General features: G+C 36.5%; 1 protein-coding gene across 3 annotated transcripts in view; it reads right to left on the reverse strand.

The window, feature by feature from the left end:
* The window catches only part of PBX3 (PBX homeobox 3), a 302,896-nt gene that overhangs the window by 40,023 nt on the left and 235,972 nt on the right, over window positions 1-26,901 (reverse strand). For all 3 annotated transcript variants that reach the window (XM_069082730.1, XM_069082731.1, XM_069082732.1), the window contains exons 4-5: window positions 24,072-24,262; window positions 18,263-18,398 (exon numbers count right to left, since the gene is read on the reverse strand). In XM_069082730.1, coding sequence (XP_068938831.1) covers window positions 18,263-18,398; window positions 24,072-24,262 — 327 coding nt within the window. The remainder of the gene's footprint in view (window positions 1-18,262; window positions 18,399-24,071; window positions 24,263-26,901) is intronic.

Here is a 26,901-nt window from a genome sequence, read left to right on the forward strand (position 1 = left end):
AAGCTATGATTAGCCACATAAAATGTTAAAAATCACTAACATTTAGAGAATTGCACATTAAAACAACTCTAAGATTCTACTTCATTCTCATTAGATTAGCAAAGTTGACAAAAAGAAAATGAGAAATATGAGGGACAGCAGGATATAGGTACACTACAAAATTACTGTCAGTGGAGCTATGAATTGGTCCAGCCATTCTGGAGAGCAATTTGGAACCATGCCCCCAAATTTTTTAAATTGCACATACCCACTGACCCCTATGTCTATACCTCAAAGAGAACAAAGAGGATAAGTGTTCATGTGTACAAAAATATTTATAGCCATTTTGTGGTGGCAAAGAACTGTAAACTAAGGTATACCCATGAACTGGGAATGGTTGAACAAGTTGTAGCATATGAATGCAATGGAATATTATTGTGCTCTAAAAATAATGATTTTAGAGAATCCTGGGAAGGCTCATATGAAATGATGAAAAGTAAAACGAGCAAACCTGAACAATTATTATAATGACAACATTTTAATAACAAAAAACTTAGATTTAAGAACTCTGATCAATTCAATGACCAGTTTGATTATTCAATTCAATTCAATTCAAGAGAACCAATGATAAAAGTATTCTACCCACCTATCAGAAAGGTGATGAATTCAGTGTGTAAAATGAGACATATATTTTTTTGACATGATGAATATAGGAATGTTTTGTTTGAGTATGCATATTATATAAAGTCAATAAGTATTAAATGACTACTATGTTCTAACTACAATGTTAGCATTGTGCTAAGTACTGAGAATACAAGAAAGCTAATAGTCCTTGTTCTCAAGGAGATCAGAGTCCAATGGAAGAGAAAAAATGCAAACAACTATGTAAGAACAAGTTACACAGAGGATATATTGGAAATAATCAACAAAGGAAAGCTGCTAGAATGAAGATGGATTAGGAAAGGTTTCCTGTAGAAGGCAGGATTTTAGGTGGGACCTGAAGGAAGCTAGAGAAGTGAAGAGTCAGAGATGAGGAAGGAGAGCATTCCATGCATGGAAAACAAGGAAAATGCCCAGAATCAAAAGATGGAGTGTCTTCTGGAAGAAAGAGTAAAGGAGGCCAGTATCTCTGTACCACATAGTATATGGCAGGGCATATGGCATAAGAAGATTGGAAAAGTGGGGAAGGGGTTGGTTATAAAGGTTTGAATGACAAACAGAATATTGTATATTTGATCTGGGAGGTGATAAGGAACCACTAGAGTTTCAGTAAGAGGGTCAGATATGCACTTCAGAAAAATGACTTTGACAGCTGAATAAGGATGAACTGGAGTGAGAAGAGACTGAAGGAAGGGATACCAACTAGAAAGCTATTTTAATAATTCAGGTGTGAGGTGATAAGGGCCTGCACCAGGGTGGTGGCAGTGTCAGAGGAGTGAAGGAGGCATATACAAGTGATGTTATAAAGTTGACAAACTTGGGCAACAGATTGGATGTGGAAGGATGAGAGAGTGAGAAATTGAAGATGACACCTTGGTCACAAGCCTGGGTAAACAGGGAGAATGGTAGTATCCTTGAAAGTAAAAGGGAGAGTAAGAAGAGGGGAAGATTTTGAGGGAAAGATAATGAGTTCAGCTTTGGACATGTTCAGTTTAAAGTGTCTACGGACATCCACTTTGAGGTATCCAATAGGGAGTTGGAGATGTGAGATTAGAAGTCAACAGAGAGGTTAGGACTTAATAAGTAGATCTGAGAATCATCAGCAAAGAGATGATAATGCAATTCATGGTAAATGATGAGATCACCAAGTAAACTAGTATAAAGGGAGAAGAGAAGAAGGCTAGGACAGAGGCCCATAGGATAACTTACTGTTAGTTGGCATGATTTGGATGAAGAGCCAGCAAAGGAGACTGAGAAGGAGTGGTCATAGAGGGTAGGAGGAGATCCAGGAGAAAGTAGTGTCACAAAAACCAGAGAGAAGACAGTATCAAGGGGAAGAGAGTAACAATGGTGTCAAAGGCTACAGAGAGGTCCAGAAGGATAAGAATTAAGAAAAGGCCATTAGATTTGGCAGTTAAGAGATCATTGGTAACTTTGAATGGAGCAGTTTTAGTTAAATGATGAGGCCAGAAGCTAGGGTACAAAGAGTTAAGAAGAGAGTCAGAGGAAAGGAAATAGAGATAACCTACTATAGACAGTTTTCTCAAGGAATTTAGTCAGCAAAGAGAGAAGAGATGTGGTCTAAGTTAATGGGGAAGAAGAGATCAAGTAAGGATCTTTTGAGGATGGGAGAGACATGGGCATGTTTGTAGGCATTTGGGAAGCAACCTGTAGATAGCAAGAGACAACAGATAAGTTAAATGGTGGGGACCATAGAAGGGGAAATCTGTGGATAAGACAGGATGGAATAGAATAATTTTTGCATATAGAGAGGTTTTCAAGGGGAAAAGTCACTTTATCTTGTGAAATGGGTGAAGGAGGAGATGGTGGTATAAGCCATCTGGACAATATGGAATGAGGAAGAGGGTAAAAGTGAGAGTGCTCATCAAATGGTCTCATTTTTTTCCAGCAAAATATGAGGCAACATTCTCAGCTGAGAGGATATGAGGAGAAGAACACATGAGAGGTTTGAGAAGGCATAAAAACGTTGAGAAAAGACACTGTAGTGAATGGGGTAGTAAATTAATAAAGGAGATATGAAAGAATTGCCTTGGTGCAGTGAAACCTGGTTAATATTATGTAACATAAATTTGTAGTGGACACAGTTAGCATGGTTTATCATATTTCTCCAGCTTTGTTAAACAGTTCACCTGCAGGAGTGAAGGCAATAGATATTAAGATTAGAACAAGATTGATGCATGAAAGAACAAAATCAGCAAAAGGAAAAGGGACTCAAGAGAAGAGAACATATTTATAACAAGTTTTTTGTTTTTATTTTTTTCAGTGGGGGGGGATAAGAAAGTGAGAATATTGGTTTTTGTTCATTAAAGAAAATTAAATAAAACCTAAAATAAAAGCAAGGACAAAATAGGCACTACATTCCCATCCTATGCATAGAAAATCCTACTTTACTCTCCCATTCCCAATGATGCAGAATCTTCAGCTACCTGTGCAAAAATGATCTCCCCACCCCCACCAACATACCCTGTTCTCTCATCTCCATCCACCCCTGCCTACCTCTCCCATTGTTTCTACTATACCACCCATTCTACTAATGTAAAATTCCCTTCACTTCTTTCCCTGGAGTTATCCATGTAGTTATCCCTCTTTCTTCCTTCACTTCAGTCTCTGATGGAGATGGCCTTTCTCCTTGCCAAGACTAACTCTTCTACTTTTACCCCTGCTTTTATCTCCTCCTGTCTGTTCTGGAAGGCTGCATCCTCCCCCACACTCTAATCTTTAATTACTGTATAGCTACTGACTCCCTCCCTGCTATCTAAAATCATTCCTAGATCTTCCATATCCGTAAAAAATCTTTACTTGACCCTAGCTTTCCCTAGATCTACTTTCCTATATATTTCCTAATTTTCAAAGCCAGCATCCTGCAAACAGCTGTCTATACTTTTTGTCCCCACTTCCTCATTTCACTCATTTCTCAAATTGTAATATAGCTTCTGACCTCATACCTTAATTGAAACTGTTTTCTCCAAAGTTACCAATGATCTCTTATATGTAAAATCCAGTGGTGCTTTCTCAGTCCTCACCCTTCTTGACCTTCTATAACATGTGACCCTGTGACCATTCTTTCTAGATATTATCCCATCTTTGGGCTTTCTTTATATACCTTATCTCTGCATTCTCCCCCACCTGTATGGCCATTCATGAGTTTCCTTTACCATTTATATCCTGACCCTAAGCTATGGTGCACTCTAATCCTCTCTCCTGGGCCCTCTTCTCTTCTTACAATCTCTCAACAATCTCATTAGCTCCACTGGGTTAAACTGCAGGTCCTTAGCCTGAGCTGTCTCTGAGATCTTGGAATAGCACAACCCTCAATACCCCCAAGAAAGCACCAACAGGACCATTTCAGATATTCCCTCCAAAAGCACAAAAAGCCTGCCTCTAACATCAAGTCTGTTGTTAGGAAGCAGTTTAGAAGAATGAACTAACAAAAAAAAAGAATCCCACTAAAAAAAAAAAAGCAACTATTGTGGTGACAGGGACACTCAAGACATAAACACAAAAGAAGATAATGACTCCAAAAGATCTAGAAGGAAAAGTCTCAATGAAAAACACATCTGGGGCATAAATGAACTAAAACTCTTGGAAGAGATGATGCAACAGTTTTTTTTAAAAAGAGTTTAAAGATAATTTTCTAAATAAAATGAGAGTGCTAGAGGAAAAATGTAAAAGAAACAAAAACCATGGGAAAAAAATTTGAAAAGGGAATTAACAGCCTGGTAGCATAAGAGGTTCAAAACCTTGCCCAAGCAACAAACTCCCAGAAAAATTAGAATGGACCACATAAAATCAATAACCCTAGATGATAGTAATAAGTAATAAAATAAAGTCAAAATTCTGAAAAATATAGGAGATATAATCTAAGTCAGTTGTTTTTGCTATGAGATAGCTAACTGATTGAGGAGATAAAATTTGAGAATCAGTGGACTATCTGAAAGCCATGTCCAAATAAAAGAAGAAGCTAAACGTCATATAAAAGAAAACTGCCCAGATCTATTAGAACCAGAGGGCAAAGTGGAAATGGAAAGAATTCACCACTTACCTCCTGAAAGAAACCCTAAAATGAAATTTTCTAGCACCAATATAGCCAAATTTCAGAGCTTCCAGGTGAAAGAAAAAAATACTGCAAGCAGCCAAAAAAGAATTCAAGTACTGCGTAGTCATTGTCAGGGTCACATACAATTAGTAGCCACCATTATAAAGGAGCAGAAAGCATGGAATATAATATTCTAGAAGGCAAAGGATATAAGCTTACAACCAAGAATAATTTAGCCAGCAAAACCGAGTATAATCCTATGGGGTGGGGGGGCAGGGAGGAGGGAAGGGAGAAATGGACCTTTAATGAAATAAAGGACTTTCAAGTATTCCTGATGGAAAAAAAAATAGCAGCATAGAAACTTTAAAATTCAAACATAAGAATTAAGAGAAGCATAAAATGGTAAACACAAATGAACAATGATTAAATAAGGATAAACTGCTTACATTCTAATATAAGGAGAGGATACATGTGTCACCCGTCTGAACCCTATAATCATCAGGGGCCAGAGAGAATGCAACTAGACAAAGCAGGTTAGTCATTCAGTTATGTCTTGATGATATTAAGAAAAGAATGGATAGACAGTAAAAAAGTAATACGCTGGGGGAGGAAAGGGAGAAGAAAAGGAAAGAGTGAAAATTATCTTACATAAGCAGAATTTGCAAGTAGACATCTACACAAACAAGCAGGGAAGTGTGGGTAGGAGTGGCAGGTATTTGAATCTCATTTTCATCTGAACTTCTCAAAAAGGGGAGGAATTACTCCCTCCTCCCATACACATGCACAGAGTAGGGTACAGAAATACATTTCATTCAACAGGGAAATAGGAAGGAAAGAGGAGAAGAAAGAAGGGGGAATTAATGGGATGGAAGATGAAAGGAAGAATTAGCCCTATGCAAAACAAACTAAGGAGGTACAAAAATATTTATGGCTCTTTTTGAGGTGGCAAAAAATGGGAACCCGAAGGAGTATCCATAAATTGGGAAATTCCTGAACAAGTTACAGTATATACATGTGATATAATATACAGTGATATAAGAAATAACAAAAAGGAATGGTTCCAGAGAAACCTGGGAAGACTTGTATACACTTATGCAGAGTGAAGTAAAGAGAACCAGGAAAATAATTTATATAATGACAATAATGATAAAGAAAACTACTTTAGAGGAATTAAGAATTCCAATAATGATAGACCAAAATCCCAGAGAACTATTGATGAATTAAGATATCCACTTCCTCATAGGTGGTACATAATAAGACATATATTTTGGAACAATGCTCAATGTGGAAATTTATTTTGCTTGACTATACACATTTATAACAGGGGTTTTGATTTTCTTTTATTCTCAGTTGGAAGATTGGAATAAAGAGAAGACTGGTTTTTGTTAAAACAATTTTTAAACATTTAATACTTTTCTAATTTTTGTTAAAAATCATTTTGAAATTGTTTTTAATTTTATAAAAATGGATGTTAAAGATGGAAGGTAACATGGGATGCAGACCATTAGACAAAATCTAGATTGTCTCTTTTATTTCAGTGATGAGGAAACTCAGGCCAAGAACAGGGAGGTGATTTGCCCAAACTTATGCAAATAGGTAACACAGAACTGAGTCTAGAATCCGGGTCTCTTGAATTCCAGTTCAGTGTTCTTTCTATCATGCTATGAAAAGAATGATATCAGTAAATTCTTCTTTAAATTAATGCTTAAATATTCTCCACATTATCATTTCATAATTTCAGTGAAATCTAAACTTTTAAGGAAAACATCTATTGTTTAGGCATCTTCTCAAGTCCTGTGTTTGGGATTTTCCTCAAAAACATAATTCTAAATTAACACCAGGTCCAACATATTTGTAGCAAACACTTCGTGCTTATATCTGGACTTGACTTTAAAACAATGTAGCTAATCATGGAAATTATGTGTTTTAAGAGAACTAAAAAAACACTGTACATACTAGTTGAGATCTACCCTTAAATTCTTAGGGATAAGAATTATCTGAAAGGGGGTACTGTATCCATATTAAAGTCTACTATTTCTTTCTAAGTTGTTTGATTGTTCTTTGCAAGCTGTCTGGTCATGGACCAAGAAATGTGATAGGACTCTTTACAGAACAGAACGTCTGACATCTTTCAAGACAGAGCAAAATCATTCCTTAGCAAACATGCCATTTGCTATACACTCGTCTCTAGTATATTCAGGATTAATCCTTTTTTACCTTCTGTCTACTGCCAACATAATTGAAGAAGCCTTTATAGATAGCTGAAATAGATGCTGTAATTTGATGTTAATCTTTTTTCTGTTCTAATTATGCTTTTAACTGGCTTCTCCTTATTTTAATAGATTTTTTTTAATAAAGAAATCTTACTTACAAATTTTAATTAGCTTACTGTATACCCACAGCTTTGGCATAAGCTTTTTTATGAGTAAGGAGACCTTAGACCACTAACCGGTTTGGAGTCTCTAAAGTAGCTTAGAGGGAAAAGCATGCCGCCTCAAGTAGAATGAGCACAGGCCTGGGAATCCAAAATCAGGACTCTGGAGTTGTGCTCCAGTTGAGGAAATCACTCTGTATGACTTTAGACACATCAGCTGCTACCTGTCTCAGTTTCCTCATCTGTAAAATGGATAATAATATTGCAATACTGTTCTACTTAACAGAGAAGCTAAAAGAAATAATTACATTTTCCAAAGCTCTTTGTAGTCATTGAAGTGTTAAAGATAAAACTGTCACAATCATGGCCAGGAAGCCTTTGGTTTGCATTAATGAAAATGGAATAGTAAACTAACTTCAGTAATGAGTCTCTTCAGAAAAGTTGATCATTGCTTTTAAATTGACTGTCTTTAGAATACAGGTGAGATAGTAAAGGGAATAGGCAACTATGTTTTAAAAAAATTAACTTGATTTTTGTAAAATGTAACTGTGTGATTTCTCTCATGGCATATATATTCCGTACAAGGGATTTAAGCAGAACCAATTTTAAAAAAAATATTAAGTACTACTATGTGCCAAGGGTCAATGTGGCATGGAAAGCTGTCCTCTGAGAAGCTGAGGCAGCTAGGTAGTGCAGTGGATAGAGTACTGGGCTTTGAGTCAAGAAGACCTGAGTTGAAATATAGCCTCAGACACTTACTAGCCATGTGACCCTGGACAAGTCACTTAAACCTCTGTTTGTCCCAGTTTCCTCAATTGTAAAATGAGAATAATAATAACATTTACCTAACAGGGTTGTTATGAGGATCAGATGAAATAATTACAAAGCACCCAACACAGTGCCTGAAACATAGTTGTTGTTCAGTCATTTCAGTTGTGCTCAAGCCTTAGTGACCCTGTTCAGGGTTTTCTTGGCAAATGATGCATAGTAGGGACTTAATATTTCTTTCCTTCCTTCCTCAGAGTTAAGAAGACAAGGGTCCATCCTCTGACACACACAAGCTATGTGATCATAGGCAAGTTATTTAACTTCTAAGTCCTCTAACTTCTAGATCCTCAATGACCAAAGTTATCAAATTGGGCCAAAGTGCAGCTTGAATTAGATTAAAATGTAATTGGGATAAATTTAGCAATTTTTAAAAAATACAATACAACATGGATGATGTTAATTTGTAACTTTCTAAGACAATATGAAGCCTACTGGGATCCATCTCTATCTGAGTTTGATACCACTGCTCTAGGCAGCTCTCTGGTACTAGAAGATAGGTAAAGAGAAGTGGCCAAACTGAACTGAAAGAAGTTTCCTCATCCTGGAGCTCTATATACAAAAGAGATCACAAATCCAGCCTTTATTCCTATCTATTATGTGCCAGGAACTGGGAGAGTTAAAAAAAACAAACCACACACTTCCTGTCCTCAAAGGGCTTATAATTTAGTACAGTGGATGGAAACACATACCCCATTACAATGATTAAGTGCATAAGAGAATTCAGAAAGACTTGAGAATTTTAAGGAGGAAGAAACAAGAAAAGGTTCCATGGAAGAGGTACACAGGAACTGCACCTTAAAGGATAAAGCTCTCATGAGGAAGAAAGAATGAGGAAGAGTATACAAATACACAGAAGTACCATTTGTATAAGAGGCCAGGAAGAGACAGGAACAAAACAAATAGTCTATTTTGTCTGGAATGTAGAGTGCTTCAAGGTGAGTTCTGTAAAATAAGGCTAGAAAGGTAGGATGGTGCTAGAGGGTGCTTAGGCTTGAATGCAAGATCAATAATAATAACCCTCATTTCTATACATCTTAGGGTTTATGAAATGTTTTTCTTCATAGCAACCTCATAAGGTAGGTAATGGAGGAAGCTAGGTTGCATAAGGAATAGAGTACAGGACCTGGAGGCAGGAGAATTTGAGTTTAAATCCTGTCTCAGACATTTATTGGTTGTGACAAGTCACACCTGACCTGGTACAGAACACTATTTACATAATAATGTGTATTTTCTTCCATTTAGTTCACATAATACATATTCCATCAGAGCAAGGTTGCATATTCATGCAATGTTGCATTTTAGCTGTAACACTTGATGGCATATAATTCAACCTGGATCAACAACTTCTTTCAGTCTCAATTTCCTCATCCATAAAATGGGAATAACAATCATGTACCTTACAGGATTGTATAATAATATAATATGAAGACCAAATGAGAAAATATATGTAAGATACTTTGTAAAACCTTAGAGTGCTATGGCTAGCTAGGTAGCAGTTGTAGTAGTAGTAGCAGAAGAAGAAGGAGGAGGAGGAGGAAAAGGAGGAAGAGAAATATTATTGAAGGAGAAGCATGATTAATCCATATTTTGCAGGACAAAAAACAGAAGTTAAGAAGAGAGAAGTACAGGAGGAAAAGCAGTGGATTTGGAGTCAGAGGACATGGGCTTAAATCTAGAATTCTACCATTCACTACAGGTGTGATACTGGGCAAATAACTTTTCTGGAACTTAGTTTCCTCAGCCATAAAAAAGAGTGATTTGGACTGGATGACTGCTAAGGTCCCTCCCAGCTCTCCCTCTTAAGATCCTATGATGTGAAATGGCTTTTTCAGCAACACAGTCAATAAGTGTCAGATCTGCAAGATGAACCCTGGGCTCCTGACTCTAAGTCTAAGGCTATCCATGGTACCACACTGGTGAAGGAGATTGTATTAAGTAGGCAGTGGGGAGCCTCTTGTGCACTGGGAAGACTACTATGACAGCAGAGCAAAGGATTGGAAGAAAGAAAGGACTTGATGAGTTACCTTATTATTTAATTCTGCTACATTTTCAGGTTCTCACACATAAATTTCTTCACAATACAGTTCAATAAATAAAACCAAGAGAAAAAATAGTATTTCCCTTACAAAATGTTGTACCTTACTGAACTTAACAAAAGAGTACAACCAAGTTAAAAATTTATAAAAATGGGACTCAGAAAGGCATAAAGGAGCTTTCAGGGACTTAGAAAACAGAAATTTTGAAGAAACAAGTAAAAGTACAGTATATGATAAAAAAAAAGTAAACTCATTAATTTGTACTTTTCTAATTGAGAATGCAGAACAACTGAGGCATGGTAGATATTACTTTCTTTCACCATGTACAAATTCAGAAATAATTCCTTCCTTACTGAAAAGGAATGAGAATATAGGTTAATCTCAATATCAAATTTATTTGGACTGCAGGTCCAATTAAAAAAAATTTAACCTACTAATGCAGTCTTAAAGTGAAATTAATACTCATATTACCTTTTAGGATGGAGACAGCAATCCAACCACCCTGTTCTTTGATCAGACCATATTTTAGGAAAAAATATTGAAAAGCTGAAGCATATCCAGAAGAAGGAAATGAGAAAGCTAAAAGGATTAAGAGTCTTACAATACAATGCTTAGTTAAGGATTTGGGGGTCTTCAACCTGGAGAACACTTTTTTTTCTATTTATTTTTATTTTTTTAAAGCAATTGGGGTTAAGTAACTTGCTCAAGGTTACGTGGCCAGGTGTTTCTGGGTGGGTGCTAAGTGTCTGAGCCCGGGATTCGATCTCCAGGTCTTCTCAACACTGGAGCCCATGCTCTTACTCGCTGTGCTACCTGGCCGCCCCAAGAACACTTTTTTAAAGTTTTAAATAATTTTATTGATATGGTATTTGCATTGCTAAGGTTTCACCCTTATCCCTCCCCATCATCTCTCCCAGGTCCATCCCTTATAAGAATTTCTTTTTTAAAAATAGGAAAATTTCTCGGCAAAACCAACTAGCATAAAAATATATGATATGCAATAATTCACATGATGACTCCCACCTCTGCAAAGGAGATGGGGGCGGCATCTTCTCATCTGTCTTCTTTAGGGCCAAACTTGTTATAACTTTGCAATATGGCTATTGGGCTGTGTGTGTGTGTGTGTGTGTGTGGTTCTTATCATTTACATGGTAGTCATTGTGGAGGTTGTTTTATCTCACTGTTTAACCTGGAGAATTCTTAAGGAAGACACGATTACAGTCTCTTACTATTTAAGGGATTGCCATGTGGAAGAGGGATCTGACTTGTTTTATTTGGCTATTAATGACACAATTTGGAATCAAGCAAGGAAATTATAGAGGCAGATTTTTGTATCAATGAGGAAAAATTGGAGGAATTCCAGATTAATATTTGGAACTGCCTTAAGAAGTAACAAGTTCCCATATCTTGTTACTCATAGCTTCAGATATAAACTGCACTGAGTTGAGGAAGGAATTCATTGTTCTGGAATAGGTTTAAAAAAATGACCTCTAAAGTCCCTTACAACTCTAAGTGTCTTTCATTCTGTACATAATTTCTTTATTAAAAACCCCAATATTTGTCAACATTCTTTTATTATATTATAAGGCAAATGAATGCCATTTCTTAAATATTTGGTTTTTTAAATAAAAATGTATAGAATGCATGCTCTGAAAATTAGTACAATGATTATAAAATGCTCTGAAACCTCATTAATTCAAAATAGCTATTAGGAATACTATCTGAAGTAATGTAAAATTTAAAAGTTATTCTTTATAATAGTAGGTACCTCTTACTACCATAAATTAGAGACCCTCCTAATAAAAAATAAGCCATATAGGGGTGGCCAGGTAGCACAGTGAGTAAGAGCACCAGCCCCAGAGTCGGGATGACCTGGGATTGAATCCAGGCTCAGACAGTTAGCACCCACCCAGAAACACCTGGCCGTGTAACCCTGAGCAAGTTACTTAACCCCAATTGCTTAGGGGTAGCCAGGTGGCTCAGTGAGTAAGAGCACCAGCCCCAGAGTCGGGATGACATGGGATCGAATCCAGGCTCAGACACTTACCACCACACCCAGAAATAATAACTGGCCATGTGAGCAAGTTACTTAACCCCAATTGCTTTAAAAAATAAATAAGCCATATTCAAGAAGGGGATTTCCTGTTTAGGCAGAAGTTGGACTAAATGATTTCTGAGGTACCATTCCAGTTCTGGTATGCTATGGATATGTCTGTGTAAGTATGTGTCAAACAAACTAATTCTTCAATAATGAATTGACAAGCCCAAAAAGCTGGAAAAAACTAAACATAAAGCAAAACACCTGAAAACACTCCTTGAAGTAGGAGTACATTTTCAATCCGGTGAATGTAGCTTTCCTGATTGATCTGGTAAAGACATTATTTACATGACAATATGTAGTTTCTTCCATCTAGTTCACACAATATTACATATCCCATCAGAACAAGGTTCCATATTTGTGTAATGTTGCTTTTTAGCTATAACAGTATGGCATATAATTTGACCTGGGTCAACAAATATCCATCATGTACCTAGTCCTTACCTTGGCTCTAGGGATACAAAGATGAAATAGGAGAGTCCCTAAGTACAATGAATTTATAATCTAATACAGGGAACACAAATACAATTGTACTACAAGGCAAAATGGAATAAGTGAAAAAGAGAGGCTCCAAATAAATGCTATGAAAGATTAAATAAATTTATGGCTTAAAACTTAGTGGGTTCAGTCACTGGCTTGACTATTTAAACAAAGATATAAACATCAAAGGTGTGATTTTATATTCAGTGGATCTATGTCCACAGTGCAATGACAAACAAATTCACAGATTCAAGTAAAAGTGAATGATTACATCTTATGTGTGTGTAAAGAAAGACAGAGACAGAGAGAAAGGAAGACATATATGGAAAGGTATCTATCCTTAAAACAAACAGATCCTATTTCAGGTCAATCAAAAAAACTTCAGAATATAAACCCATTTCAAAGACTTCTAAAATAAACTTAACATTGAGTCTTAATTATAGAACTTAAGGTTACTCTAGAGGTTATGTAGCTAATAATGCTAATACTAGAGACAGCAAATCATTAATAGTTAACATGCTAACCTCAGGCATTGTTCCTTTAAATATATAATGATTTAAAATATTGATAAGCAAATCTCATTGGAATTGGAAGGGATCAGTATCTTGGACCTCACAAACACAGTTGGAGAGTTTTAAATTTAGAAACTATTGTTAAAATTCATTTCATGTGATTCCCAAAGGAACACTGTTTCACACAGGGTCAGTTGTTCCTTAAATCACAGTTCCATTGCAAAGGATCGCATATTTTACCAACTTTTTCTTCTACATGTAAATGCTTTTCAACTGTCAATTTATGTTTCAAAGCTAATGGTAATAGGGTATACAAGGATCCTAGTCTTTACATCAAAGCCCTCTGTGTTTAATTCAAACAAAAGCGGAGGCCATAACTGAAAAGCATTTTGCCGTAAAACAATATCCAATATTGAAGCATTATAATTAATTCATTTGAACATTTATTAAATGCTTATGCACATAGCATTATGTTCAGACAAGGGAAGAGACATAAATTTACAAGTTCTCTGCCCTAATGGAACATAGATTCCAGTGGGAAAAAATAAAGATATAAACAAATATGGCAGCTAGGTGGCGCAATGAATAGAGCATTAGGCATGCAGTCAAGAAGACATAAGTTCAGATCTGGGCTCAGACACTAGCTGTGTGACCCTGGGCAGGTCACTTAACCCTGTTTGCCTCAGTTTCCTCATCTGTAAAATGAGCTGGAGAAGGAAATGGAAAACTACTCCAATATCTTTACCAAGAAAACTACTCCAATATCTTTATATATGAAGATATAACTGAAACGACTGAACAAACACAAATATTATAATATGCAACACTACTTAAGTGGATTAGAAAAGTATAAAACAAATTGCTATGTGAGGTTTAAAGGAAAAAATACATTGCCAATAGATCATAGAGGAAGGAGGTGAAATTTTATTTGGATTTTAAAGGACAAGAACAAATTTGGTAGAACAAGAGGAGGGGGAACATTCTAGACCTAGGGAACAATGTAAGCAAAGGTATGGAGATAGGAGGGTGAAAGTGCATGTTCAGGGGACAGAGTAGTTAGAATAGTCTGAATCAAAATATGTGTGAAGAAGAATCAATCAATCAATCAACAAGCATTTGTTAAGCTCACATTATATCCCTAGTTCTGTGCAGAGGGTTTAAAAAAAAGGAAAAACAGTCTCTGCTCCCAAAGAGTTTACTTTCTAATGGAAAAAGAAAATATGTGTGTTTACAGATACATACATATATATATATATGTATATATATACACATATATACACATAAATACATATATGTGTGTGGCAGGGAAGGGAACCTAGGAAAAGTCCCCTGAAAAAAGTGGTCCTTGAGGTGAGTGTTGTCTTAGTCAGGATTTCTAAGAAGGAGAGAGAACATTCCAGTCAAGGTAGACAGCTAGTAAAAAAAGCAAAGAGAAGAGAGAAGGAGCATCAAATATGAGGGACATTAAGGAAGTTGTTTTGACTAGACTAGACAGTAGTGATTGCTAGGGAGTAGGGTATCTAAAATTGAAAAGATAGGAAGGGGCCATTCAGGAGGAGGAGTCAATGGTCAGATCTACAATTTAAGAAAATCATTTTGTCAGGGTTATGGAAGATGAATTGGAGTGCAGAGAGACTTGAGGCAGAGAGACCAATTAGAAGACTATTGAAGCAGTTGAGGTCAGAGGCAATAAGGACCAGAACTGGGTAGCAGCAATGTGAAGAGGAAGAACTTAAGAGATGTTGTGGAGAGAGAAACAAGAAGATTCAACAACCGGCCAGAGATATGGAGTAAGTAAGAGTGAGGAGTCAAGAATGACAATAAGGCTGCAAGCCCAGGTAACTGGAAAGATGATGGTACTCTCAACAATAATTATGAACTTCAGAAGAAGGGTGGGCTTACAGGAAAAAATAAGTTCTGTTTTGGACTTGCTGAGCTTGGGATGCCTTTAGCTACTCAGTTTAAAGTGTCCATTAGGTAGCTGGTTATCTAGGACTAGAACTCTTGTGAGAGACTAAGGTTAGAGGTATAGGTCTGGATTCAACCTGCATTCAAAAGATAATTGAACCCATAAAAGCTGATAAGATCATCAAGGGACAGTGCAAAAGAAAAAAGAAAAGAGGGCCCACAACAGCCTTGGAGGAAACCTACAGTTGGTATGTGTGTCATGGATAAAATTCCAACAAAGGAGAAATCAGACAGGAGGAGAACCAAGAGAAAATAAGTGCAACAAGACTAAAAAAAAAAAAGAATATCCAGGAAGAGAAAGTGGTCTACTGTGTCAAGTGCTACAGAGACGTCAGTCAAGAAGAATGAGGATTAATAAAAGTTCATTTGCTTGGTCATTTATGAGATCATTGGCAACTCTGAAGAGAATAGTTTTAGTTGAGACATGAGATAAGAAGCCAGATTGCAAAAAAAAAAAAAAAGAGAAATCAGTGAGATAAGAAGAGGTCGAGTATGTGGGAAACCTAGGAATATTTTTAGGCCATGTGGAAATAACCAGTAGATAGGGAGAGACTAAAGATTGGAGAGAGGAGGAGGGGTAGGGGAGGGATAGTGTGGACAATCTGCTGGAAAAGACAAGAGGGGATAAGGATCAAAGGTATATGTAGAGGAGTCTGGCCTTGATGAGGAAAAGAATCACCTCTTCAAAAGGGACTGGGGTAAAGGAGTAGATAGTGGGAGATGAGGTCAAAGTGATTTGTAAAAATGAGGGGAAGGGAAGAAGTTTACAGTGAATGGTGGGGGAGAGGTTGTGAGAAGCTTAAGATGTTTTAGAATAGTCATTGTGGTAATCAGAACAGAAAATCAACTATAGAGGAGGAGAAGGAACAATATGAAAGAATTAAGTAAAAAATGGTTGAAAGCCTTAAATGCCAAATAGAGGAATTTGGATTTGCTAAGCAATAGGGAATCATTGAAGACAGTTATGTTTATTTAGGTTATGTTTCACAAAAAATAAATCACTTTCTCCCCAGTGAAGGCTCTGGTTCACCATCTTAATCAACCAATCTACTAGGTAAGACAATTGTCATCTACTAGGTAAGACAATTACAGTATAAAATGAGTATAGCAGAAAGATCATCAGATTTGGGGAGGAAAAAAAAGATCATCAGATTTGGAATGACAGGAACTAGCCAGGTTTAAGTTACAGTTCTGCCACCTGCTAGCTATAAAACCTTAGACAAGTCACTCAGCCTCTCTAAGGCTGTTTCCTCATTTGTGAAATGGTCATTCTAAAAATTGTACTATCTATGTAACAAGTCCATTAGCAAAGAAAATCATGTATATAAAGCAGTTTGTAAAAACACAGTGACAATTAAATGTGAGCTATATTTATCAATCTGATGGCCTTTTCTCAATCCTCATCCTTCATTAGCTTTCTGCAGCTTGTGACACCATCCGTCACCTTCTTCTCCTTGATACTCTCTCCTATCTAGTTTTCCCTCTTATTTTCCTTCTACCTATCAGATCCCTCCTTCTCAGTCTCCTTTACTGGATTCTCATCTATACTATATCTACTAACTGTAAGTGTATACCAAAGCTCTGTCTCTGTTCTTCTTCTTCCTCCTACACAGTATCTTATTTGGTGAATTCATCAGCTCTCATGGATTCAATTATCATCTCTATGTTGATGATTCATATATATATAGATACATATGTATATATGCTATATATCTGGTCCTAACCTCTCTCTACCTACTGTCTCCAATCACCTATTGGACATTTCCAACTAGATGTCTCATAGAAATCTTAAATCAATATGTCCAAAACTGAACTCATTAAATCACTTCCCAAAACCTCCCTTTTTCCTAATCCCCTTATTACTGTCATCCTCAACTCTTCACTCATACTCACACTATGTATTCAGTTGTTACCATAGCCTATCATTTCTACCTATACAAAGCTCTCTCTATAGGAGAGTCCCCTTCTCTTCTCACCTAGCTACCACATTGGCTCAGGCCCTCACTATCTCATGCATAGACTAACTATGGTTAGTCTCTCTGCCTTACGTCTCTCCCCACTCTAGTCCATCCTCCACTCAGCTGCCAAAGTGGTCTTTCTAAAGTTTGACCATGCCATTCTGCTAATTAATAAACTTCAATAGCTCTTTATTATGTCCAAGAACATATATAAAATCCTTTGTTTGGCACTTAAAGCCATTTACGACCCAGCTCCTTCCTACCCTTCTGGACGTCTTATACTTTACTCCTTTCTACCTTAACTATTATCTAGTGACACTGACCTTCCTATTGTTCTTCCTACAAGATAATCCATCTCCCAAACCTGTGTCTTTCCACAGGCTGCTCCTCAGGTCTTGGATGCTCTCCTTCTTAATCTTCACATCTTCATTTCCTTCAAGTATTCACTCACACACCCCTACCTCCTGTAAGAGGTCTTTACTAGTCCCCCCATACTAGTGCCTTCCCTCTGAGATGATCTCTCATTTACTCTGTATATGTCTTTTATGTATGTACATAAATTTTTATATGTTGTCTTCCCCTTTGGAATGTGAGCTTCTTTAAGGCAGTATGCCTGTTTTTGCCTTTCTCTATATCCCTAGCACCTAGTAATGTGGCTGGCATAGAGTAAAATCTTAATAAATGCCTACTGGTATATTTTGTTGTTATTATTGCTTGACTATATAGAATATCTCCACTCACTTTGTGAAAAGATGTCCACAGACCAGAGGTGGACAATGAGAAACATATTTTCAAACACTGCAAGGTATGGAATTATTTTGCTTGACTATATTTGTAACAAGAAAAGGCTTCTATGTTTGGTAGGTGAGGGGTAGGAGGTTGTAGAATGAAGGGAAATCAATGCCAAAAAATAAAAAAGAACACCAATGAAACATGTTAAAATCACACAGAAAATAAAAGGAAATTGAGAAGGGGACACCAACAAGCAGGGCAATGTTGGCACTATTGTGTTATAATTTTTTTTTTCAATTTAACTTAAGTTCAAGTACCCAAAATAGTCAAAATGTGAGGCCAGAATCCTCCTGTGATGTCACGAACTAGGTTGTGGCAAGGAGAGAGGTGAGGAAGAAGAAAAGTTATTGGTTAAGAATGGAACCAACTTGGGAAGTTGGAACACTCTTGTGGCATAAAATAGGGGGTGATGGTATTACTAAAACTGAGGAAAAGAAGCCTGGCTCTGCTGGTAAATTTCTTGTGCTTCTTATGAGAACGAGCGTGTCATGACCATGATAAAGCAAAAATCCCATCTTACCTGTGACACTGTGATGCTGCATTTCTTTGCCAGCTCTTCTTTGGCTTCTTCACTGGGGTAGGGATTACTGAGGTGTGAGTAAAAATATTCATTCAAGATTTCTGTTGCCTGTTTGCTGAAATTGCGTCTTTTTCGTCTGAAAGAAAAAGAGAAAAAGTTAACTACAGAATAATGGAAGAGAAAAAAGAAAAACAATGGCTAATTACAGATAGAGAGAGAATATAAGGATATAATACATGTTTTAAAATTATTTTTCATTAAAAAACTAATTTTAATTTTTTCAATTACAATGATATTTATAACAAAGTTGCTTACATTAACCAAAAGAATATACAATCTATTGTAAGATTGTCTAGTCATTATCAAAATGGGTTAAAAGGTAAAAATTATTTTTTTCCTCATTAACTATACATTCAAATAGCCAAGGGAAAAATATTATTTATATTAGTTTTACTTCATTATTAAGTCTTTGAAACATTTCACTCTATAGTATCTACTAGATCTTAATTCAGATAGGTTATGTACCCTTCCCATAAAATTTAGTATTTTCAAATGTAAAATTTAACACTCAAAAACAATACAGTCAACAGGAAGCTATACATTTATGTACTATATTGGTTCTAATAATAATAGCTAGCATTTGCATAGTACTTTAAGGTTTGGAAAGCACTTTGCATATGTTATTTCAATTGATCCTAACAACCTTGTAAGGTTTATGTTATTATTATCCGCATTTTATACATGAGGAAACAGAGGGACAGAGAGGTTAAGTGAGGTTAAATGACTTGCCCAACTAATTAGTAGTACTTCAAAATAAAACTGTAGTTATACATTGAAAAATAACACCAATTTTAGATACTCAGGGTTATCTAAATGAGCCAGATCTGAGAAGTATAGCATGTAATCAGACCAATATGCTATCTAAGGAACAGACTTCCCTCCTATTTCAGTTGTTTCTCTGAAAATGTCATGTTAAAACACCACACACAGTTGGAATGGGTTGTACTTGCCTACGATGTTTCAACTGAGGGAGCCAGACAATTAAGTTTGGTCAAAAATAATTTCCATGGGACTAAATTTCTCATTGCTAGAACCAGTTCTTATGATTAAAGTGTTGTCTCCTTAGAAAATGCATATGTTTGTTACCCATGGGGATAGGGGGCAAGAGGCAGGGAAAGGTGGCATTATAGCATTCTTCCAGTAACACATTAACAGACATTAGTTAGATTCAGAGACTCTCAAAATTGGGAACCTTAGAACATGGAATGGTATAATTTAGAACATGAAATCTTAGAGCTGAACGGGAGCTTAACTTAAGTCAGAACATGGAACATAGGATGTCAGAGGAAAAAAGGATTTATAAAACAAACAGGTTGGAACACACAAAAAAATTAAATATGAAGCATTCATTTCATCCAACCTCTATTTGAAAAATGAATTCTTTTACATCATTCCTATGCTAAATGGTTAGCCTTAAGAGATAGTTAGCTGTCACGTCAAAAGCAAAGAGAACCGGATGAATAGGTAGAAAGGTTTGAATCATGAGTTGCTGCAGGATAATTCTGGGCAAGTCATTTACCTACCCTGGGCCCCAGAACTTCCTCTGTAAAACGAGGGATTTAGGATTAAATAATATTTAAACCACTATTATGTTAACATCTTTTTACTTCCATGCTTTGAAAGATCATAAACATAGTAGACTGTTTCTTCAGCTAGTGATCAGCCCTCTGACAACCTAAGTGGAGAAAAGAGCAGTGAACTTGGAGTCAGAATACCTGGTTTCAAATCCCAGACCTTCACTTGCTGCCTACCTGACCTTTAGCAAGTCCTTGCCCTGTCTGAGTCTTAGTTTCCTTATCTTCAAAATGTGAACTAGATTATCTCTAAATTCTCTTTCAACTCTAAAATCACACGATTGTAAGAATAAATGTGGAGGTTTTTCTGTTCAAACGCAAGCTCTTACCCCAGCAGGGTAAAGGGGGTATAGGAGATTTGTAGATTTGTTCTTAAATGTGTTGCACGAGTATATGCTCCAGCCTGTCCAATTATCAAGAAAATGTGAGCATAGGTTTCCTGAAAGAAATGAGTGAGCTACAAGTCAGAGTGAGCCAGGGAGTCATATATCTGTCAGATCATTTTTGCCCAAAGCAGAACATCTTTCCCTAGCATAGGGCTTGCTAAGAGGCACTACAAGAACAAATGAAACCAGAGCTGAGTATTTCCACACACTGAAAGATTTCAGTCATGTGCTTTATTTATTTTTTAGAAGAACATCCTTTAGAAAGTGCCCATTAAGCATTTTCCCCAAAGTCTCATTCCCCCCAGGGTTAGTTGCAATCAAGATGCCTGTGCCTTAGGCCACAGTGCAGTGGAGCATCAATCCCCAGAGGTGCAGCCCATCAGCATTGCAGCACAGCATAACTACAGTCTTTACAGACAGACGAGTCTCTTTTCAAAGCTCTGTTTATCTCCTCATTCCATTCAGCTCATCCTGCCTTGTTAACCACACACCTCTTCAACAGGGAAGAATCAATCATTTCAAATGTTCAAAGGACAGCTGACTATTGATGTGGTTACTATTTGCTGAAGCCACCTCCCAGGGTAATGGAAAGAGCCCTGGACTTGGGATCAGAAAGGCCTGAATTCAAATCCCTGTTCTAATACTTACTGTCTAGATGGTGTTAGCCACACTATTATGTAAGTCTACTCTGAAACTGTGAATCCAAGTCCAATACTCATGTCTGCTAGTGAGTCTGCTAGAGAGAGAGAGACAGAGAGAGACAGAGAGACAGAGAGAGAGACAGAGAGAGAGAGACAGAGACAGAGACAGAGAGAGACAGAGAGAGAGAGAGAGAGAGAGAGAGAGAGAGAGAGAGAGAGAGAGAGAGAGAGAGAGTGTATGTCCAGAAGAAGGGAAGGACAGAGAGAACAACATGAGCAAATATGGAAGGGTCTATTGGGCTGAAGCATAGGGAAATAGAGAAAAGATAAAGCTAAAAAAGCAGATTAGAGTCAGATCATGGAGAATAATAAAAGCTATGTCATACTATGGAAATTATGCTTTATTTCATAGGCAATGGAAAACTTCAATTGAAGGTTTTGCAAAAAGGAATGATACTTTCAAGTAGTGCTTTAGGGAAATCAGTATGGAAATAGTATGAATGATGGATTGACAATAAAATAAATCTTAGATGTTTTACATAGATTTTTAAATTTTAATTGAAATTTGAAATTAAAAAAGAATAGTAAAAGTAGTACTAGAAGCATAGAGACCAATTAGGTTGTTGTCCATGTGTAAGGTGAAAATGGCCTTAAGTAGGGTGGATAGTGAAGTATGATGGAAAGAGGGCTGTGAGTGAGGAGACCTGGGTTCAAGTCCATACTTGGCTCCACTAAATAGTTGTACAATCTTGGGTAAATAACTTAAACTTCAGTGAGGCTCAGTTTCCTCATCTATGAAATAAGTGTGTTGGACTAGACTATCTTCAAAGTCCTTTACAACTCTAAACCCTATGCTATAGAAATAAAAAGAAAGAATTGGAATAAGAGATGCCACAAAGAAAGAATCAAGAAAATTCGATAACTGACTGGATAGGGGGTGAGGGGCAAGAGAGAAGGCAGATATCAATTATGATTCTGAGACTTCAAACCTGAAGGAGAATAACAAATGCCATAAGCTACCAAATGACTACAAGATAGCAGTCTAGTAAGAATGAAATTAAAAGTCAGAACTCTTGGGTTCAAGCTCTGACTGCCACTTGCCTATGACCTTAGTTAGGCATATCACTTTACAATCTCCAAGACTCAGTTACTTCATTCATAAAAAGGGCGGTAACAAATATTTGCTCTATCTACTACATGTGGTTACTATAATTAAACTGCTTCTTAAATAAACAAACATAGGAAGTTTGCTATTATTATTTCTAACCTCACAGAGTTGTTATTAGGATCAAATAAGATCACAGAATTTCAGAGCTGGACAGGCCCCCAGAAATTGTCCGGTTTAATCCATATATAATTGCTGAGAAAACACTTTATGAACAACAAAAAAATATACAAAAGATGAACATTTGTGTAAAGAGTGCTAACTAGGAGTAATATGAATCGATATGGAGTCCTGACTCTGCCATTTATTAAATGTATTACAGTGAACAGATCACATCATTTCACTTAGCCTGTTTCTCCATCTGTAAAATGGGAATAATAATAATAATTCACTACCTATCACATAGTTTTGTGAGAAAAGTGATTTGTAAACTCTCAAGTACAATATAAATTAGTTATTATAATTATTATTATATTTTGAGAAGTATAGTAGAAACTTGCCCTCCAAATTAGAAAACTCTCAATTCAAATCCTGTATCTGATACAATTGGCTGCGTGATCAGAAGTCACTTAAACTCTCAGTACTCCCCCCGGCAAATCTTTAAGACTATAATTTGCAGAAAAGATAGCAATCTGACTTGATGGAGGAATTTATTCACTGGAAACTTTCTACACCAACGAAATCACAAGACCATTAAAAATTGTTAATAATAATTTCAGCAAAAACATTGCCTAAAAACTGTTTTTCAATTTAGGAAACTAAAAGACACCTCCTTTAATAGAAAGGAAATCTGATGAGAATTATTACTCCTGTCAGATACTACTTGGGGGAGAAGAAAATCGAAGTATCTCTATCCCCAAAGATAAATTTTGGCCATGGGTTTAAATTATACCTGAGAGTGTAAATTTCAACTGAAGAGACAGTTACACATAACTGCCAATTAGAAAATCTACTGCTTTCACTTATGTGGACTTTATTTTAAGCTTACTAAAAAGTGAAGTCTTTATTCATTTACTAGAAACTAAAATACTTGCTTGGGCTGGAGAGGATGTGCTTAAAGCATCTTTTCTTGTTTGTTTGTTTTGTACCATAACTAGGCCCAAAGTATTACCTCCCCTAAAGGTGTCATGAAGCCAAAATGGCAATTTCAGTCTTAAAACTTATTTTCTTATCATTAGTAGGAAGAAGGTTTTAGAAAGGTAGATGATTAGGGAAAAAAAATCAGCAGGAAATAAAGCTTAAAAATAGCATTCTAGAATCCTCCCCAAAAAATTCTTAGCAGGAGTCTCCATGAAATTTTCAAAGGCTGAAATAATTTTACAGTATGATGAAGTCATAAAGTAGGAAAGCTCAGGGACTATTTGGATCAGTGTCAAGAGGTAATTGATAAGATATGAGATAAGACATGAGGATGAAACATGCAGAGCAGCAGCAACTTATTGAGACTTACTGAATACACTGTATATCAAAATTATAAACTGGGATTTCACCAGATGAGGGATGAAAAGTATCCTACCTCCACACTGGTTGCATTTTTAAATTCAAAACTCTCTTGTTCACTTTCAGTGTTTGGCCAGCTCTCAGATAACTATAACTATCTGCTCAGGATTACTTAGGGCTTCTTTTGATACACCCACCTGAAATGGTGAGGTTAGAATTAGCTGGTTACATGTGCAAAGAAGGAATACTATAGGGTGTATAAGTCAGGGGGAATATGGTAGGAGAGCTAGGGAACAGTTACCTAAACATACATACTATCAATTGCTAGGATAGCCTTCATATAATACCTGGTGAAATGAAACTCCATCTAACCCCTTAATGTGAGATATCTCCCTAAGGAAAAATAGCTACCTGTGGAGATCACTCAACCATCTTGTAGGAAGGGACTTGTAGCAAACTCAGTTCCATCTCCCAAGTGGTCAGGAATTTGGTGTTTAACAGGTGACAACACAAAGTACATAATAAACTAATGGTTATACATACCTGGCATCAAGGAACCTTGATCTTAAAATCATGACTGCTTCACAAGTACTTTGTTTGAGCTGCATCTGAATTGAACTGAATTTCCGATGAATTATGCCTACCATCCTCTCAATCTCTTTTGGAGAAATGGGACGTGTTCGACTCTGCTCTCGGAGAAGGTTCATCACATGTGTAGTGAATTCATTACATGCCTATAAAAGGAAAAATCCTTTGAGAGACTAATATTTTATCTTTTCACACCCAGAAACCATTTTAGGTTTATTTTGACCAAGTTTGCAGTAATCAATGGTATTTGTCTTCCATAGAATTCTCTTCTGGTGTCTCGGTATGGGGATGACATTGAACACTCTGATACTATGTCAGTGATCTGGTTGACTCTACCAAATAGGAAAGGCTTTGAACATAGGCCTGGAAACAAACTATGTGTTTATCATCTGAAAACCATGCTAGCTAAGTGTGGAGTAGTTCACCAACAGAAAGCTAGCAATGAGGAAATAAATGTTTTTGTCCATAGCAACTCAATCAAGCAGTCAACAAACATTTATTAAGTACCTACTAAGAGTCAAATGCTATACTAGCACTAAAGATTAAAATACGTGTATACACACACATACACATAGCCCCTGTCCTCAAAGAACATGTCTTCTACCAGGGTTATACAACATGTTCACAGAAAAATACATATAAGATATGCAAAATAAACATAGTACTTTGGGGCAAGAAACTAAAAACTGGGAGAATCAGAAAAGGTCACTTGAAGGTGATAGGAATTCAGCTGGGCCTTGAAGAGAGATAAGGTTTTCAGGAAGTAGCAATGAGGAGGAAGAGAATTCTAGCCTGTGGAAAGGCATAAACAGGGGAGATAGAATACCATGTATGAGGAAGAGAAAGTAAGTTGCCTGGCTGAAGTAATATGTAATTATGCTGAAAAAATAGGCATGGAGGGCTTTAGGTACCAAACAATGAAGTTACATTATATCCAAATGGCAACCATTCAGCAAGGAAGTGAAATACTCAAATCTTACGTTTAGAAAGATCAATTTGGCAACAATGTGAAGAATGACCCGGAGAGGAAAGAGACGACATAGGGAGCCACCAGTCAGAAAGCTATTGCAATTAAACATCTATTAAGATGTGGAAGGTTTGTGATTTGTGTCATCAGAAGAACTCACAGTAAGAACTGATGGCTCTTTTAAAGTATTATAATAAGATAAAATGAAATTTTACAATTTGTGAGGTAAAAAACTGGGCCATCTGGGGAAGCAATTATCTTGTAGCTATAATGAGTTGAACCATGCAAGAAAATCACACTTTCCAGGACATAGCACATGGCCTTACACATAGTAGTGCTTAATAAAGGTCCCATAGACTAACTCACCTCATAAGAAGATGCTTTTCACCAGACTATTTTAGACTTTCAGCTATCAATACCTAGAAATCACTATTTGCTTAATAGTTTTATCATTTAACTAACTTGAGTACTTGTTATATGCCAGGTCTTGTCCTGGCTGCTCATTATGGTATATAAAGATGAATATGACATTATACCTTCCCCTCAAGGGGCTATAAATCTACTGGACAAGACATGTAAGCAATCAACTGTAATGCAATCCAAATTTAAAAGCATTTATTAATAGTAGGTATATAGTACCCATTGTATACCAGATACTGTACAGGATACTGGAGGTAGAAAGATAAAAATAAAACAGTCCTTGACCTCAGGAGAAATGCAGTATAATGAAAGGAGATAGGTATAAACAAAATACATACCAAGTAGAAATAAGATGGTCTCTGTTAAGTGCCATAAGAAAATTATAAACAAAGTACTATGAGAATTCCATAAAAGATAACTGCTAGTAGGGGAATGGAGAAGGGGTATGGGAAAGGCTTGTTAGAAGAGGCCGCATTTGAGTCATACCTTGAGGAATGGAGAAGACTTTGACAAGTTGAAATAAAAGAAAGGATATTCCAGAAGGAATTCCTAGAAGGAACAGCATAAGCAAAGGCACTGAGACAGAGAAGAAAACAGTATTTTCAGGGAATGGTAAATAGGTCAGTTTAGTTGGAACATATGGTTCATATGATTTTGAATTGGAAGGGATCTTAAAGATTACTTACTTCAATCCTTTCATTTCACAGAAAAGAAAATGTAGGCCCACAGAGGTGAAATACCTTGGTAAAGTCACACAGGTAGACATGGCAGGGCTTGGATTCAAATCCCTCATGCAGTGGGAAATAAGGTTAAAAAAAGTAAATTGGGGTCTAATCATGAAGGACCTGAAATGCTTAGTAATATAATCTTTTCAAGCTAGAAAAGGAATTAATCACAAGATCATCTAATCCAACTTACTCTTTTACAGAAAAATGAGGTCCAGATAGAAGAAGTAACTTGCTCAACACCAAACAGTGAAATAGTGGCAATGAGGATTAAAGTCCAGGTCTCCTATATACCATGTTGCTTTCCAATTCAGTTAATTGAAATTCCAATGATAGACCTGGAGAGTAAGTTCAAGGACATATTGGTGGTATTATAACTTCCACAGAGACATGTGGAGAAGCTGAAGTGGATGGTATGTGTAGTTTGCCTTGGTTTAACAGGGGAACAGAGTTGTCTAAAATTCTGTTTTATAATTTCAATTATTCTCTCTTTTTGCTCATCTAGTTTCTCCAAATGACATTACAACTCTACAATCTTGTGACTATGACTTTCAAAATAAAGATACTATCCCCTCTTCTGAATAAAATAATGTCTCCTGGAACTATAAGCATAAAGTCATGAAGGGGAGGTGAGAGCATGGTCTCAATTCACAGATAATTCTAGCAGAGATTA

Source organism: Petaurus breviceps, unplaced genomic scaffold (assembly GCF_028583685.1).
Source record: "Petaurus breviceps papuanus isolate PSGF00001 unplaced genomic scaffold, PetGlider_PUasm1.0 171, whole genome shotgun sequence".
NCBI lineage: Eukaryota > Metazoa > Chordata > Mammalia > Diprotodontia > Petauridae > Petaurus > Petaurus breviceps.